The 17,111-nt window shown below is 35.2% G+C and overlaps 1 protein-coding gene across 6 annotated transcripts in view; it reads right to left on the reverse strand.

Moving 5' to 3' along the window:
- Positions 1 to 17,111, reverse strand: part of ZC3H14 (zinc finger CCCH-type containing 14) — a 60,785-nt gene that overhangs the window by 11,626 nt on the left and 32,048 nt on the right. For 4 of the 6 annotated variants that reach the window (XM_021000375.1, XM_021000376.1, XM_021000373.1 and 1 more), the window contains exons 10-16: positions 13,518 to 13,592; positions 12,440 to 12,599; positions 11,577 to 11,809; positions 8,233 to 8,353; positions 3,099 to 3,235; positions 2,504 to 2,589; positions 401 to 507 (exon numbers count right to left, since the gene is read on the reverse strand). In XM_021000375.1, the coding sequence (XP_020856034.1) occupies positions 401 to 507; positions 2,504 to 2,589; positions 3,099 to 3,235; positions 8,233 to 8,353; positions 11,577 to 11,809; positions 12,440 to 12,599; positions 13,518 to 13,592 (919 nt within the window). Of the gene's footprint in view, positions 1 to 400; positions 508 to 2,503; positions 2,590 to 3,098; positions 3,236 to 8,232; positions 8,354 to 11,576; positions 11,810 to 12,439; positions 12,600 to 13,517; positions 13,593 to 15,418; positions 16,153 to 17,111 lie in introns of those variants that run through there. The other 2 variants (XM_021000379.2, XM_021000378.1) reach the window with 2 other exon arrangements.

The following is a 17,111-nucleotide window of genomic DNA, read 5'->3' on the forward strand; positions in this document are numbered from 1 at the left end:
TGGTCAAACCATAGCTTATTCAGTTTTTAAGGCATCTATTACAGGGGAACAAAGATAGCCCAAAGAAGTACATTCCCAGAACCAACATATCCAACTTGGCTATACTAACTCTAAAAAGGTCTGGATAAACAGGAAAACTGACTAATTTTGTTCTAATTCTTCCTGACAAACTTAGAAGTGATTCATAAGCTCCTCCAAATGTGCCCCCACAGTACTAGGCATTTAACAAATACCTGAAATGAAATGGGAAATTATTCAGCCTGCTAATTGGAATAAGATTAAAGGTTCATTTTAAAAGATCTCTCAGACTTGAGTTAAGAGTAACCCAGAGAGTCCTGCTGACTCTAAGCCCAACACTCCTTACACTATATGCTAAAATCAAAACTCATTTTGATTTTACCTGGTTTGAGGTCGAGTCCATTTCAAGGCATGACGTGGTGGCACAGTAATTGCTGGATGGTAAAATGTGCAGTCAGGTCTTGTACACTGAGTGTTAAATCTACAGTGCTAAAGACAAAGGTTTGGTTTTTTGTTTTTTTTTATTGGCTTTGTCAATATATAAAAATGTAATACTCAAAGATCTGGCCCATAAAATCCTCATCCCTTAACCATGCATATCAAAGAGCTAAAGAAAAGTAAACACTAGTGATAAGGATCAATGATTTTCATTTTAACTTGCTGTCTCATACTTTTCATATGTGACTTATAGTAAAATGTGAAAAAATATTCATTCTATGCCTGGTACATAGTAAGTGCCTAATAAATGCTTAACTGAAGGTCTAGATTTTTCAATCCTATGACAAAACTTTACATTATGGAAAAAAATATGGCTAATATTTTTAATCATATGTAGTATATCCTTTCTTTGCTTTCAAGACAAAGTAAAATTTAAAACAATTTTTAACTTTAGTAAATTAAATATCCTCCAAGGCCAGGCATACCAGTTAGTCCAAACTGACAGTGTCTTTTTAGTAGGGTTGAGAGATAGAAGGGAGCCTCTAGAGATAATCTAAATGACCCTTCATTTTATAGATGAAGAAACTAGGCTGGTATCTGAAGTATGAGACTATTTACTTACTGAGCGATGAAAGAAAACTCACTACAAGAAACTTAGATGAGGCAGTTACTATCATTACCATCTTGGATATAAAGGCAGATTGGCCTTTGATAACACTGCCCCCAATCGGTATTACTATAACCAAATTATGACCAAATCCAAATGTGACAACACTGGAGGATCTCTACCCTCATACTGGTCCAGTTAATAACAAAATGGATTTGTGTTACATAGGCCTACAGGAGGTACTCCCACAGAGTATCCAGCCACAGAAAACCATATTTGATCCTTCTACACATTTCTCCCTTCCCTTACAATTGAGTCTTTATAACATGTAAATTTTGGGTCTTCCACCCCAGATGTAGATTCTGTATTTATATAGCTGTATTTTTCTATTATTTCCCCCTAATTTCATGAATCCCATTAATGTTTATAAGAAGTATTATTATGAGTTAAATTCTACCTCTTGGCTCTCTTGCCTACGTGAGGGATGCATACAGAACAATAAAACATGACAGAGTTTTACTAAAAAAGATCACATCTAAAACTCAGTGTCACTGTCTTATTTATTCAGTTCCCACCAAGTACTGCCAGTCAGTCTACTCACTAAAGTAATGTTACAAAAGTAAAACAGCTAAGAGTAAAATGGGTTGAAGAATTATTCTTTTTAAGATACTTTTCCTGTAGCAACAAATTAGATTTAATGTAAATAAAAGGTCCACAGTTTCAGACCTAGTTGTTTTTAGATCAGCAATAATTAGTAAACTAACCAGGCACAGATAGATACAAGCTACTAGACTTGAGAGACAAATAACAAGTTGAATGAAGAGAACATAAGGATCACACAATGGTCAATAATTTATTGCTAAAAGTTAATAAGCAATCCCATCAGCTCCAAAGTCTCCAAAACGCAAACTGTTTTGATAACAGGATTCATAATCTCTGTAACAAGTAGTAACTGGGAGTCCTAGCAGAGGTATCAGAGCCATAGTTTGCAACACATGGGTAAATTATCTCTAATTTATCTAAATCACTATCTTTACCTCTGATGACATGGAAAATCTAGACTTCTTTGTGAAATGATGCATCAGTAAATCTAAGACAAGAGAGAATCCTAAAAAGCAAATGGCTACAACTTCAACCTCCACATTAAAATGTTCGACCCATGTCACATTCAAAGAGCAAAGAAAATGTTTAAGAGCTAAAAAGGCCAAGAAAATATTAAACATAAAACAGACAACTAAGCAATGACCATAAACATTTTGAATAGCTTTGTTACAACAAAGACAAAGAACTTTCTCTAATGGAAACAGTTATTGAAGCAATTCAGGGTGTTAAATTCATTCATCCTTGAATGACTCAAAATTAAGGGATTATTCCTAAGTAATTCTTTTTCCAAAATGAATTATTTTTAAAAAATCTATCTCAAAGGAGTACATAGCTTACTTTCGGATGATAGAAGGGACATTCCATTTTCTTACAAGCTGGGAAGTAACGGCAAAGCTGACTACTGGAAGATGTTGGTGCTGGTGCTGTGGATAAAATAAGAATTCAGGATAGATTAATGAAATTTGTAATTAATTCATTTTAAATGGACAATTTTTAAACTAAAATGGACATCTTTTTATTCACCAAGACAAAAGTGTTAAGCTTGTAAAAATTCAGAAGTTTTAAAGTTTTATTAAAACTGATTTTAAAATGCTCTGCAACAGGTTACCCTGATTTATTCTTCCAAAGCTGACAGAATTGGTCCCTTTAAATATATGACTATTTCTTAGAATGCAGGACGTTACTATCAATGAAACTGGGTAATTAGAACACAACATTACACAAAAATGGGGAAAAAAATCCTCCTTATGATATATTTGCTTTAAACACACATGCAGGCACATGCACACAATTTACATAGACACTAATTAACTCAGCTATGATTTATTCCATCCAAAAAAACCTCCAAACCAAAATTAAAGCTAATCCAGATACCATAATATAAAACTGCCCAAACAGAAATTCCAAATGGCAACATGCAAAAGTGACTAACCTGGTTTGGGAGGCAGCACTGGGATTCGTCTACTGGCATGAGTGTAGGGACAATCTGGTTTAGTACATTTTGCATCATATTTACAGTTTGGATGAATAAACAAGCATTTTTCAGCAAATTTACAATTGGGAAAAGCTCTGAAAAAAGAAGAAATGAATATTACTCAATACAGACATCCTCTCTTGGTGTATTATAAGAGTTTCTTTGAAGGGGACCAAACAATTTTTTGCTGCCTTGAGAAACACATGAACAACAAAGATGATAAATGAAGCAACATTTAAGAACAAGACACAAGGTCTTTTCTTTGTGTATTACTTGTATAAGTGTATTTTTAAAAGTCGGACATTTGGGGATAGTAGCACTTTATTTACTTGGAATCAGCTAATCCAAATAAACTGGATTTTCTAGATAACTGATGTAAACTTCAGCAAATGGGCACAGTGAATAGAGACCCAACCATAGTGAAGAAAACCTGGGTCTTGCCTCTGATGCCTACTGTACTGAGTGACCCTGAGCAAATCACTTAATCTCTCCATGCCCCAGGCAACTCATACCAATCTACAAAAAAATCTCCTTATTGGAAGGAATTCCCTACATTAATAAAATCAAAAGATCTAGTCTCCTCCCTTACTCCACAAAATAGCATCAAAATTTTATTTTAATCATTAAAAACATCTTTCCCAAACGTACTACATGCCTTTTTCTCTAAGTAAACTAGGTAATCTGAATATAATTTAACCTTGTCTTTAAGATTCTAGGTCATGACAAAAAATCAAAACAAGATTGTAGCATGTCTTGGGCAAAACTTCCCAAAATGTACTCAAATAGTTACACTGTCTGCTGGAAACAATCTTCACAATAACTCATGCAATTCAAAACCACAAACAGCTACATATCATGGAACAAAGATCTTTACGTCACTAAAACACATGTACATTTATAAAGATTAGTATTAAGATATGTTCCCAAGAGCTGCCTACCCACTAATCCTGGCTCCAGTTTTAATAATTATTCTATGCTATAGATCAGGGATAGGCAAAGTCTACCTGGCCATGGCCTGTTTTTATAAGGTAAGTGAGCCAAGAATGACAGCTACATTTTTAAATAAAGTTTTGTCATATTTTAAAGTATAAAAATCATTCTTAGTTTATTGGCTGTAAAAAATTGGCAGGCTATATATATAGTTAGCTAACTCCTGCTGTAGACAAATGAAGATATTATAGTCAGTCTAGGAATTGCCCTGGATCTTGCTAGTTTAAAAAAAAAACTGCTGTCATCTTTACTCACAGAAGTAGAATGAGTATTGTGCGGCTACACATAAAAGATGTTCAAGTATCATTCTTCAGAAATAATTACTGAAACAAAGGCTGCCAAAGCAGTCTTGTTCCCAATTTTCTCATCTGTCATAAAAGCTACTTCTTCACTGTTCCTATCAGACTCCTCTGGATTATTAATAGCATTCAAAATAGCATTTCTGTGTAACCAATGCAATAAAATTACAGTTATTCATCAACTTCAATCCATTCTTTTATGTCCATTTCATTTGCACTGCATTTGTTGAAGGGATTTGAAAATAACTTCCTTTCTATAATTTGTGATAGGTGTTTTTAATCATATGACATTTCTGAAAAGATGACACAAAGTCAGAGTTTTCTCCAAGTTGTCAATATTTGACTTGTTTAAAAAAAAAGAATTCCAAGCACAAGCAACATTAAAGATGCCTCTTTAAAATGTAAAAACTCTGGGGCAGCTAGGTGGCGCTGTGGATAGAGCACCAGCCCAGAAGTCAGGAGGACCCAAGTTCAAATCCAGCCCGAGACCAAACACTTGACACTTACCAGCTGTGTAATCCTGGGCAAGTTACTTAACCCCAATTGCCAAAAAAAAAAGTAAAAACTTTTAAGTCTTATATGGTGTCTATGAATCTAGTCATGAAATAGCTTCATTTCATATTGGTTTTTTTCTTCCTTAGGCAATCGGGGTTAAGTGACTTGCCCAGGATCACACAGCTAGTAAATGTTAAGTGTCTGAGGCTGCATTTGAACTCGGGTCCTCCTGACTCCTAGGCTGGCGCTCTATTCACTAACATTTCATATTCTGAAAAACACTGCATTCCAAGTGTTGAAATCAGTGGAATAATACTAGCAAAGCATAAAGATATTCCCATATAGACGCTAACACTGTTTTCTCTTTGACCTGGAAACTCTTGATTTTGGCTATCACAATTCATGGTGCTTTCAATTTTCTTTAGGAGGTAGATTCTATTTTAAGTTCACTCTCTAGTTCTGATAGATCTGAACAGTTTTATGATTTCTTGAAATATTCCAGTTTTTTAGTTTGGTCATGGTTTTCAAGGAGTTAGGTTATTATTAAATTATTTCTCCTCAAGCTATTTTCTAGACCAATTATTTTTGATAATATCTTAGATGATCTCTTTTCGGTCTTAACTTTGTTCTGGTATTTCTTGTCTCACTGAATCACTGAATTCTATTTGTTTTATTCTGGTTTTAGGGAGTCCATTACTTGGGCTTATTTTTCACCTTATGTTCTAAGCTATTTCTCCTCACTTTTTCTTCAATATTCCTAATTTCATTTTTTAATCTCTTGCTTCATTTCTTCCAACAAATCTCGGGGTTTGTGGCCAACCCATTCTTTTTTTATTTTAAGACTCAACTTCTGTTTATTGTGGAGTTACCACTTCTGGGCTTAACACTTGAGTTTTTTTCTTCTTTTTTAAAAAGTTCAATTTGTTTTTATTTTCAGTTATGAATTCTCTCCTCCCTCAGGCCCTCTGAGTCCTTCAGGCTCTATTTGGAGGTTTACAGCATGTTTCATCATGACCTCTAGAATTGTAGTTAGTCTCTATATTGATCAGAGTTCTTAAGTCTTTCAAAGTTGTTTATCTTTATACTACTGTTAATCGTATAAATTGTTCTCCTGGTTCTGCTTACTTCACTTTGCATCAGTTCATACAAATCTTTCCAGGTTTTAGTATTTCTTCATTATGTCCAGTTTTCTTCTTTTACTCAACTTAGCCTTACAGTTCATGGAATAAGACTTTGTGCCAAATACAGGCTCCCATCACTTCCCATACTCCTGCCTGAATGTAGTTGACAGGTACTGCCCACACAGTAACTGCCAAGTTAAATGCCATTGGCCTGTGATATCTCTGCATGGCTTGGCCAGGGACCAAGCTTTATCCTCTACTACAAACCTTGGTTGTGGTCTCCATCTCCTGGTGGCCCAATATGGGAACTGGGCTTGGCCCCTTCTCTGTTGCCTCCTCCTTCAGCAATTGTTAACCAGGAGTTGGCTCCAATCCCATGTGTGGCCCTAATAGGCCTGACACTGGATATCCGAAGTCATTCTGGTCTCGGTCCTCCCTAAGTGTGGGGCAGCCTAGTGACACAGTGTTTCTCTCCCTAAACCAGGGGTTCTTAAATTGGGGTACAGGAACTAATATTTTCATAACTATTTCAATATAATTTTCTTTTGTAATTTTGTGTATTTTAATTTTATGCATTTGTAAACATTTTTCTGAGAAAGGGTACATTTAGTGACCAGAATGCCAAAGGAGTCCATGCCAAAAACAAATAAAAAAACTCACAAACCACTGCCCTAGGCACTCACCCACTTGGAACTGACCGTGTCCCTTGCTATGGCTCTGACATGGCAAGATTTGGCTCTCTTGCAGAGCCCCTTAAAGGGACTTCAACAGGCGAGGACCAAAAACATCCTGCTGACTTCAGGCCCCACTCACTAAAAGACTGAACAAATACCAGCCACTTGATGTGTCCTACTTAAAAGCACCTTGAGGCACCAAGCCATCTTCTTATGCTGGATGACAGATGCAGGATTAAAGATGAAGAAGCTTGCTGGTGTTTTCCTTTGGTCTTGTCAGGGACACGGTTCAGCTAGAGCCCTTCACATTACCATTTTAATTTCAAACTTTACCCACTTTCTCAAAGCAATTTATGTACCTGACTACCAAAAAGATTAGTTAGTTATGCCCTGAGAAAAACATAGACAGTGAAAACACTAAAAAGCACACAACTTGTAAAAGACTTAGGTACTAGGATCAATGAAATGACCAAGCACGATTCCAGAGGGCCAAAGATGATGCATGCTACTGACACTCCTAAGGCAGTGGATGCAAGAGGCTACGATAAGACATTTTTTTTGGACAGGGTGAATGGAAGTCCTTGTTTTGCTTAACAACAAACATCTGATACAAGAGTTTTTCTTTTCAATTTTTTTAGGAGTGTGGGTTTGACACAGAATGAAAATAAATGTGTTAAGTGCAAAGTAAAATCTAAAAATCCCCCCCAAAATAAAGATATTACCCCAAAGAATGGTAACGCTAGTATAATTGTCTTTCATTAAAATTTTTTTTAAAAGGCTTTTTGAAAAACTGCATAACCTCTTCTGAATTGAACGGGAGAACTTTCTAATGAAAAATCACTGTTGAATCTATAAAGCAAAAATTGCTTTTTTGTGCATCCAAACTCCCATATATCATCAGGTTTGCTAAAGTAAGGAGCATACCAATATGGAGTAATATTCCAAACTCCTCAGAACAAAAAAAAAATTCTACTAAAATTTCTCAGTAAGCTTGTTCCAATGAACTAGGCTAGTAAAGAAAGCTTCAGCAGAAAGCCAGTGTTTCCTCATTATGTTATTCAATAAAGGCAACTTTTATTAATAAGGACCTTAGTTAATAATAACTTAGTTAATAATAACATTAACTAATAACATTTAAAATGGTCAATATATCTATTAATATAACTTAATAATAACTAAGGTCTTTATTAATATTAGGTGCTTAGAGAAAAATTTCAGTGCCTTAAAAATCTCTCCACTTGAATACAGGAAAAGATAAACACAACCTGTAGCAGTTCATTGATCTTACCAAAGTAACAAGATTCTTTCAAAGACAAAACCAGAAATCTCCGTGTATTTTTACCATATTTAAACATTGGTCAGTAAGCTTCTCTAAAAAGGATGCAAAACTTATCCTCTCCTGCATGTGACCTGACCCATTCCACTACAGAACTACAGCCTGACCCCACATTAAACAGTATCTCGGCCAAGAACTGAGGTAGAAACGAGGAAGAACTGGTTTTGTGCCACTTACTTGCAGGATGAAGTCGGATGGTGATAAGCACATTCATCCCCATTTTTGCAGGCAGGCCAGTACTTGCAGCGCTCTGGCAGTTTCTCTGGTTTCTGTGTAATACTCAATTCACTCATCTCAACTGTGAAAGGAAGAAGATTCAACAACTGTCGGTAATTATGGATTTTTTAAAACGCCACCAATTGTCCAACTCTTATCAATTCTCACAATAACATCTAATAAGAAAAGATTCTAAGCAAATACATGTCTCCAACTGTGAGAAACCAAGAGTACAATGACCTGGCTGCACCCAAAGTTCCTAAATTAAATGCAACACTGAAAAGGGAGGCAAAGGAGGCATAATGAATTCCATGTCTCACTTAGAGTACATCATTCTTTATGATTTATATGGTAACTACACACTATAGTTACCCAATGTTAGAGTAAATCCAAATTCCATCAGCCACAAGAGAATCCAGGGCAAACCTCATCACATAACTGTCACAAAACCACTACCACTATATGCCCTCACCTCTGCCCCAACACATACAACATCTTTACAACACATCAAAATCACACTGTTAGTGGTCACAGGGACTTCCAACTCTGGGGACAGAAAACTCCTAGGTCCAACAGATAATCTGAAACAGAGCTAAAGGAAAATAAATTTCACCTTTCAACATTTGGAACAGAATTGTTTGAATCCTCATGAAAGCAGAAATGAAAATCAAAACATTATAACAAGGCCTTAAGAATAAAAGAAGAAATGCACCACCCTCTTTTTATTGGAAAAGAAGGGGATTAGGAGAGTAAATCAGTAATGCAGGCTCTCAGACATGGTTACTGTCTACTGGCTTTGCTTAACTTTTTCTTTGTAAGTAAGAGAAGGCTCCAAGGATGGGAGGTAGCAATAGCATATCCAGAAAGGGCAATGATAGAAACACAAAAGGTATCAAGTAGCTTTTAATACATTATGGCAGGGAACTGTGTGGTGCCCTTCCTATAATAAAGAATTAGGAAGTAAAACAGAAGTCTTTCTTCTCCTATTCATGAGAAAAGTTACAGAAGAAACATAAAAGACAATACACAGAATATATCCAAGTGCTTCTTGACTAGAAAATCAAAGAGTTTATCAGTATTTGAGGGCAACTTTCAAGAGAAATTACACTAGACTTCTTTATATTTGATATAATTGTCAAGTCATGCTGGATAGGACTAGCTTTCTCTGGCTAACATCTTTTTTTTTTAATATCTCCCATAAAATGCTCCTTTTGCAGGCTTCACTAAATTAATGTTATTTTATGTAAATGCCCATTTCTATTGGCTGTGGTAGGTTATGCTTCTGCCTTTGCTAGGTGTGCATCAAACTGCATGGAACTTATAGAATATCATGGGTATGTGTGAGTCTCCTGATTTTCCCACAGAGTTGCCAACTTAAACATTCAGCATGCTGCAATTCCATACAGGAAAGAGAAATGCTATGCCTTGAGCAAAAAAAAAAGTTTGAGAACCACTAATGTGGTAGTATATGTGATGACAAAAAATGAGCTGTCCTGAAGAAACCACACTGCTGAGGAGTTGTGCTTGAAAGAGAGAGGCAGGGAGTCCCACATCCTTAACATTCATCTATATTAATTCTTTCATGATGGCTGATACTTAAAAACATCATCCTTATACTTTACACACACAAACACAAGCAATCAAATTGCTATGCTTCTTTCAATGTTGAACGCAGCAGGATGTTTCCTGAAAAAAACGGAAGGTATAAAATCCACAGCTACATTTAAAGGAATTATTTAAGAACTTTTCAGAAGCAGCGTCCAATATTAAGCTATTTTCAAGGCCGAATATATCTTAAAGTATCTTCTCTATTTCAGCCTACACCTAAAATAGTCAAGAAAATATCAGACCTTCACACATCTTAACGCTTCAAAATAAAAATACAAATTACTCCTCTTTACTTTTGACTGCAAGAGGCTTAATATTTAGATGATGCTACCTTTAACTTTTATAGGAAATTCCTACTATTGGATTTTTTATTTACTCTACCTTACATGACAATTACTAACAGTCTAATCATGATTTTCCAATGGAATCACAAAAGACATCCTAAAATGTATCTGCTACAAGACACAATAAACCGCTTCATTTAAATACAGATTCTCATGATCCAGATTCACAAAGTTTTAGTTAGAAAGGACCTCAGCAATTATTTAGTTCAACCCATACCTGAAGAGACAAGTCGTCATCCACCGTCCACTACAAGACCTCTGACGGGGCAGGGAGGAGTGACCCTTGGGGAGACAAACACTACTTCCAACGACAGCCAATTCCAATTTTGCAGCTTTGGGGGTACATTTTTTGAGCACTCAACTAATTTTCATATACATACCAAGAAGTAGCTCACTTTATAGTTAATTCCTCCAAATGCACAACTTTTAAAAACTTTGTTATTTTCAAGAGTCAGTAATTATTTCCCTATCACAGAATTATTTATAAACCTTTAAGAGGTTTGGAGAGTTTCACTGTCATTCTCTCTGATCAGAATGGAAATTTTTAATAATGAAGTTGTTGCTACTAGGTAGACTAGGTCAGAGAGCAAGTTAGCAGTAATTATAAACATTCACCTACCTGAAACCAAAGCAGTGGACTAGAAATTCTTACAGTCCACCTATTGTTGCACTCAACCTTACACACCATATCTTTTTGATACTTCAATTAAGTGCTATGGTTTCCTAACAGAACTAGTAAGCAAGAAATTTCTAACATGAGGAATTTCACTGCTATAAGCAGCAGCTGGGCCAATCATTTAATTACCAGGGAGACTGACAAGTCTATGGGAACACACCAATTTATAGTTTCTTAAAAAAAAAAAAAAGACACCAAGAATGGTCTTTCAGACTTCAATAGGTATAGTATAGCAAACTATTCTAGTTTTAACATTCAAAACACTATATTTGGGCAGCTAGGTGGTGCAGTGAACAGAGCACCAGCCCTGAAGTCAGAAGGACCTGAATACTGAATTCAGATCTGCTCTCAGACCAAACACTTGACACTTACTAGCTGTGCGACTCTGGGCAAGTTACTTAACCCCAATTGCCAAAAAAAAAAAAAACCCAACCAAAAAAACCATTATATTTGTAATATTTGGATTTTATGCCTGTGTTTTCCCTTTTCATACTAGACGTCTTATCTACAAGATAAATGAAAAAAATCAGAATCCATATTTCCTTAATAAGTCCTTCTGGTAAAGAGTGAAAGGATGGTTTTTTTACATACACAAGAATATTTTAAATCTCCAATCAAAAAATTTTCTTCACATGGGAAATTTCCCTATAAAAGGATGATCTGAATTCCAAACACACCATTTGAAAGACTCCCATCTGGGTCATCCAGTTGCCTGCTCATCAACTGTGACTGCTGTGGGCGGAGGCCTTTTAATCCCTTGATCGTGGATGCAGTTTGGTTTATTGGTTTCATTCCTTCAAAACTTAGGTCCTCCTCCTCTTGATCCGACATGTATCCTGGGGGGCTGGGGACACCATCCAGTGTCACTATAAACTTGGGACTTGCAGGTTTATCTGGTTGTACAAGATCTCTGCCAGACAAATAGAAAATACCATAAATTTAGGGAAATGTGAACACAATTTTAAAACATTGCTGAGAATTCCTACTGAAAGCACTCTTCAGAGCAGCCTATCACTCTCTCACTTGCTGAGAACATTACCAACAAGAAATGACTACTTAAGTCTTTTTTCAAGGAATATCCATTTACTAAAGTGATTAAAAGGTACTGTATTATCAGAGTAATCAAAATTTGTCACTGTGCTCTGTCCAATGTAACAGTAAGTCAACAAACATTTATTAAGTGCTTAAAATGTGCCAAGTACTTGACTAAGCACTGGGTCTATATAAGGAAATCCCTCACCCTCAACAGTTCCTGCCTTCAAGAATTATACAATCTAATGGGGGGAAACAACCTGTACAACATAAATACATAGTTACATAAATAACTGGTACAAATAAGATTAAAGAAATCTGAAAGGGGAAGACACTAGCAGCTGTAGGGACTTTACATTCTAATAGGAGAAGCAACACATATACATCTAAGTATGTATACGAAATAAAAACAAGGTGGATTTAGGAAGATTTGGTAGATTTTAGGTGGCTAGGAGATCAGGAAAGGCTTCATATAGGAGTCTTTCTTGTAATAAGAAAAATAAGCTACCGAGTTTGTATAAGGCGTCCTGAAAGAACTCGAAGGGTATCTGCAGTCTTCATTCCAGATTCCTGGTTTGGTGTCGCTACCAATTCTTCTGACAGCTTTGGTTTCTTCAGGATAAATGATCTTGTGTCTGCATGGACCATGGATTCCATGTCATAGTAATCTGACCCAAGAAAATTGGCCATAGACATATAATTATTCTTAAATATACCTGTCCATTTCCAGAATCAAAGTTTTAAAAGACTATTTGGCCACATTTTACATAAAAGACCATTCAGCATGTATAATCACCATTCAAAAAATTTCAAAAACAGATGACAAGTAAGTATCTATAGCCAGTTAGAACATTTTTAACCTGAGGTGTAATAATGCCAATCATTCTTTCTATGGATGCTGATGATCTTCATGTGGAGACAAGATTACTATTCCTTTCACAAAGCATTCAATTTCTCTTAAAAGTCCTAATTGAGGCATCTGAAGTACTTTACTAGCAGTAATCGATAGTTTAAAGATATAAAATCCCTTTGGAAAACCTGGATAGGTTAGTTAGCAGTCCCATCATTGTCTAGAGTTAACCACTATACAAAATGTCTAGCTATGGCCCTAAGACACCAAGCTCTCAGACAACACAGATCTGTTTAATCCATTTTGCAGTGCCACTTGCAACTTAGAACTTAATGCTTCTTAATGATGGTAATCATTCTATTTCATGTGTCAAACTATAAACAGAAGTAAACAACAGTAAAGAGAGGAGAGAAACCTAGTAAGGAAAAGACATAATCTTCAATACAATCAACCATAAGTTGTCAGTATAACCACACCGCACTTACTGCATTGTAAACAGGTATAATCATTAGCAAGACATCAACTGGCTAAAGAATCTGCATGCATATTCTATAAATGTAGCAACTCGTCACGGAAGCAGGGACAAAAAATATAAACACTCAGTTTTAAATATCCTAGCTTTAGGAAAAGGTAAAAAACCCAGACTCTAAGGCTCAACACATGCACACACACAAAAGAAAACATACATGATCTGAAAACTACAGTACCACAAAGGAAGTTTAAAGCCATCACCAACCTTGACTCATCTGTAAAGTTTCCTCCACTACCGGGTCAATTTGCAGTCGGGAAAACAACTGCCTTTGTTGAGTTCCTAAAGATGGCATGGATTAAAAGAAGATTTCACTAAATCTCAAAAATAATCAATGCCTACATGTTTAACTTAAAGAGAAAAGTATGTCTATGCTTGAATATAATGTGTCAATTCTCCTGATTGAAGGCTTTGAAGTAATCTGATAGTTATATTCCAACACAACACATCCATGCAACACCTGAGAGAAAGCTATACTTAGGGTTAACAGCAACATAGTAGAGGACCTAAATTCAGTGTTTCAAAACAGGAAGTGATACCAAAGATGGAAAAGAGGAAGATCACAGAGCCATTACAAAGGGGTTTCAGAAAATGGAGCTGTGGGGGCACCGATGAGCTAAATGATGGTACAGAGAGCCAGCCAGGTGCAAGATATATGAAAAATATGAACCAATAATCTAACTCCTTGGCCTTTCCCCTTCACCAGACCTTTAAATTATTTAGCGAGAAAAGAGACATGAAAATTGAAGCACTCCAAACAGCTACCTGGGTTGTGTCACGCTTCTGCTACAAATTTGAGATGGAAAATAAAAAAGTTTAAGAATTAGCATTTAGAATTTAGTATTAGAATTTAGAATTTAAGATTCAGTATTTGAGTATTCCATTTGCTGATGAAGTATAAAAACAGTAACTACATTAGGCTCTTATTAGAAAGAATGCATTTTAAGCTGAGTTGCTTTGTTTTCTAAATAGGCTCCTTATTTTCTAATATTCTGAGACCCTAACACTTATATACTTTCATTCTCTGTACTATACCGAAAATTTTTGGAAGAGAAAGTCTGCATATCTTGGACACTACCTATACATAGTAAGTGCCTTGCACACAGCAAATACTGCCATTCACATTAATTATGTAAAACAAAAGCCTTTTCACTTCAAAGGAGGACAAAAAGTCAGGACTGAGTGAAATGAAAAATATTGATAAGATAACTGAAAGATAACTATATTATCTGTTAATAGGGTTAATCTGAACTGCAGATGTCAGCACAATTAAGTATCTATTGTTTAGCTATGTACCAAATTTTACTGAAATGTGTTACAAGTAAAAAATATGCCTGAAAATATTATCAGAAATTGTTTTGTTTCAATATTCAAGTGGCATGATAACCTTTAGTAACACCAAAGCACAACAAAATTAGTTCAATAACTTCAAAAGTTACAATGGCTCAAGCAGACACACAAATACAAAATGTCAAACAATGAGTTGAAACAAAGACCCCTCTTCTCTTAATTCAGGCAATTAACATTCTTGTCCTACTCTTAGAGAAACTGACATAAGAACTAGAAATAAGACAATGGAAGTTTTCATTCCATATATATATTCAGATACTAAAACATTTCTGACAAAATGAAGTAATTGTGCAATAGCTAATAACTTTTTGGGTATCAAGTTTATATTCAGGTAAATACAAAAAAAGATGACATTTATTTTAAAGGTGCTTCAAATGTCTAAGTAATGTTTACACTATTCCTCCTAGATCTTAAAAAGGATTATTTTGACAAGAGAACCCAGAGAAATGTTGGAATTCTAAGAATTCTAAGCTTCTGTATCATTTAGCAGGATTCAGAACTGGCAAGAACCTTACTGATCAAACTAGTCCAAATTCATTTTTTACAAATAAGAAAATTAAGGCTTCACCCAAGATCACTAAGATAAATAGTAAGCAAAAGAGCTGAAATTAAAACCCATTTCCTTTCAAATCATGAATAATTCACATTTGTTCATTAGAAACTCATGAGAAAAAAGGTCAGAATGAATTGCTGCTATATCCAAGCTGAGCTGAGATCTGTGTAAGATGGATACCTGAAGAACGCACTCAAGAGTTTACCTTTTTCAATGTTTCTAAGAAAGCCAATTATTTTTATGTCAGTAGTCCTAGACTGTGTTTCAAAATTCTGTAGTTTCTCTTGAAGATCTTCAAATTGCCTGTTGCATTGAGATGATGATGTTGAAAATTCATTCATTTTAACTTCCAAAGATGAAATTTTAGCTTCATTCCGTGACACTCTAACATTTAGGTCAAAAAGATTTGCTTCCACTGTTAAAACTGCTGCCTTCATGCCTTTAATTTCATTAATATCACTGGATATTTTCCTCAACAGGTGTAAAATACTATCTAGCTCATCCAGCGAACAAGAGGAACCAGTTACAGTTCCCAACTCAACTGGGCCAGGTGAGAAGATTGGTGAAGATGGTGACAAGTACCTTGATGACATTTTCATAGGTTTTTCTATCTCCTTTACTGTTATGTGACTTTTCTTTCAACAGGCTATTACTTTAGACTGTTTCATCAAAAGGTAAAAGCAAAGATAAAGGCTTTTACCTCCAGAGGCACTAAATTAGGTCTGTACTACATTTTAAAACCTACAATTAAGATAGTATTACACATTTCCAGAGTCCTAAGTTAAAGTAGCTTTGAAAATGCTGTATAACACAACCCACGCTAATTTTCCCTACACCTCAATGAACAAGCCCTGAAACTCAGTCCCCTCTTTCTCATAAGTGCTACTTTATAGCTCCTCTTTAAACAATAAACCCCATTATTACATACAAAAATACATCCTGGCTTGTGATTGGCTGAAAACAAACAATGTGATACATCAGGAATTTTCTATTATTTACCTCATGTGTCAGAAGTACTGAGGACCTAAATCAAAAATTAACTACTCTCTAATAATATTTAATATTTTACTCACCAGCATAAAGATAATTTAAATGTGTATGTCAATGGCAAATCTTTGATTTTGGATTTGCTCTAAAAAGTATGCTTTTTTTTTAAAAAAACAGATTTTAAGCTATCATTCCCTCTTCAAGATTCAGAAGTTGGACAGTACCAACTCATGTTACAATCAACTTCAGACAGTAATGATCTACCATAATGGAGTTCTATTTATATAAGGAAAAAAAAAGTTAAACGTTAAGATCATCCAATTTGCATATCTAAGAAAGACATGCAAACATGTGATCACAGCATGTTATTTTGTATATACAGAACTTTCAAATCCATGAGCAATAATGTCATGATAAAATAGTAGATACAAAATACTTATCATTTATGGTGGATATCCATTAGGTTTTTTGTTTTTTGCAACCTGTGACTACTACTTCTTCTTACAGAGAAGAAATCCTAGTTAATGTTACGTCCATAGCAAAGAACTATGTTTCAAAGGTGTCTTCTAGCTCTAAATCCTATGAAATATAAATAAGCTTGCTATACTAGTCGCACTAAAATGATAATTTTTAAACATAAACATATAGGATTTAGAATTGGAAAAGACATTAAAGACTACCTAGTCTACCCAAGTTAACATATACAAATGGATAGCACCTCATTCAAGGTTGTCACTTCAGTAGGCTGGTTAGACCACAGTTACAGATATTTTAACCATACTCCTGTTGTTCACTGTCAGCCTACAGAGCCAATTTGAGCCACACAAGAAAAGGGAGGTCAGTACTTTATAGCGACACTGTAGGAATTATTATTTCAATTTTGGGAAGTTTCATCAATAGACTATCCAACT

The sequence above is a fragment of the Phascolarctos cinereus genome, unplaced genomic scaffold (genome assembly GCF_003287225.1).
Source record: "Phascolarctos cinereus isolate Bilbo 61053 unplaced genomic scaffold, phaCin_HiC Scaffold_3;HRSCAF=262, whole genome shotgun sequence".
NCBI classification, from domain to species: Eukaryota; Metazoa; Chordata; class Mammalia; order Diprotodontia; family Phascolarctidae; genus Phascolarctos; species Phascolarctos cinereus.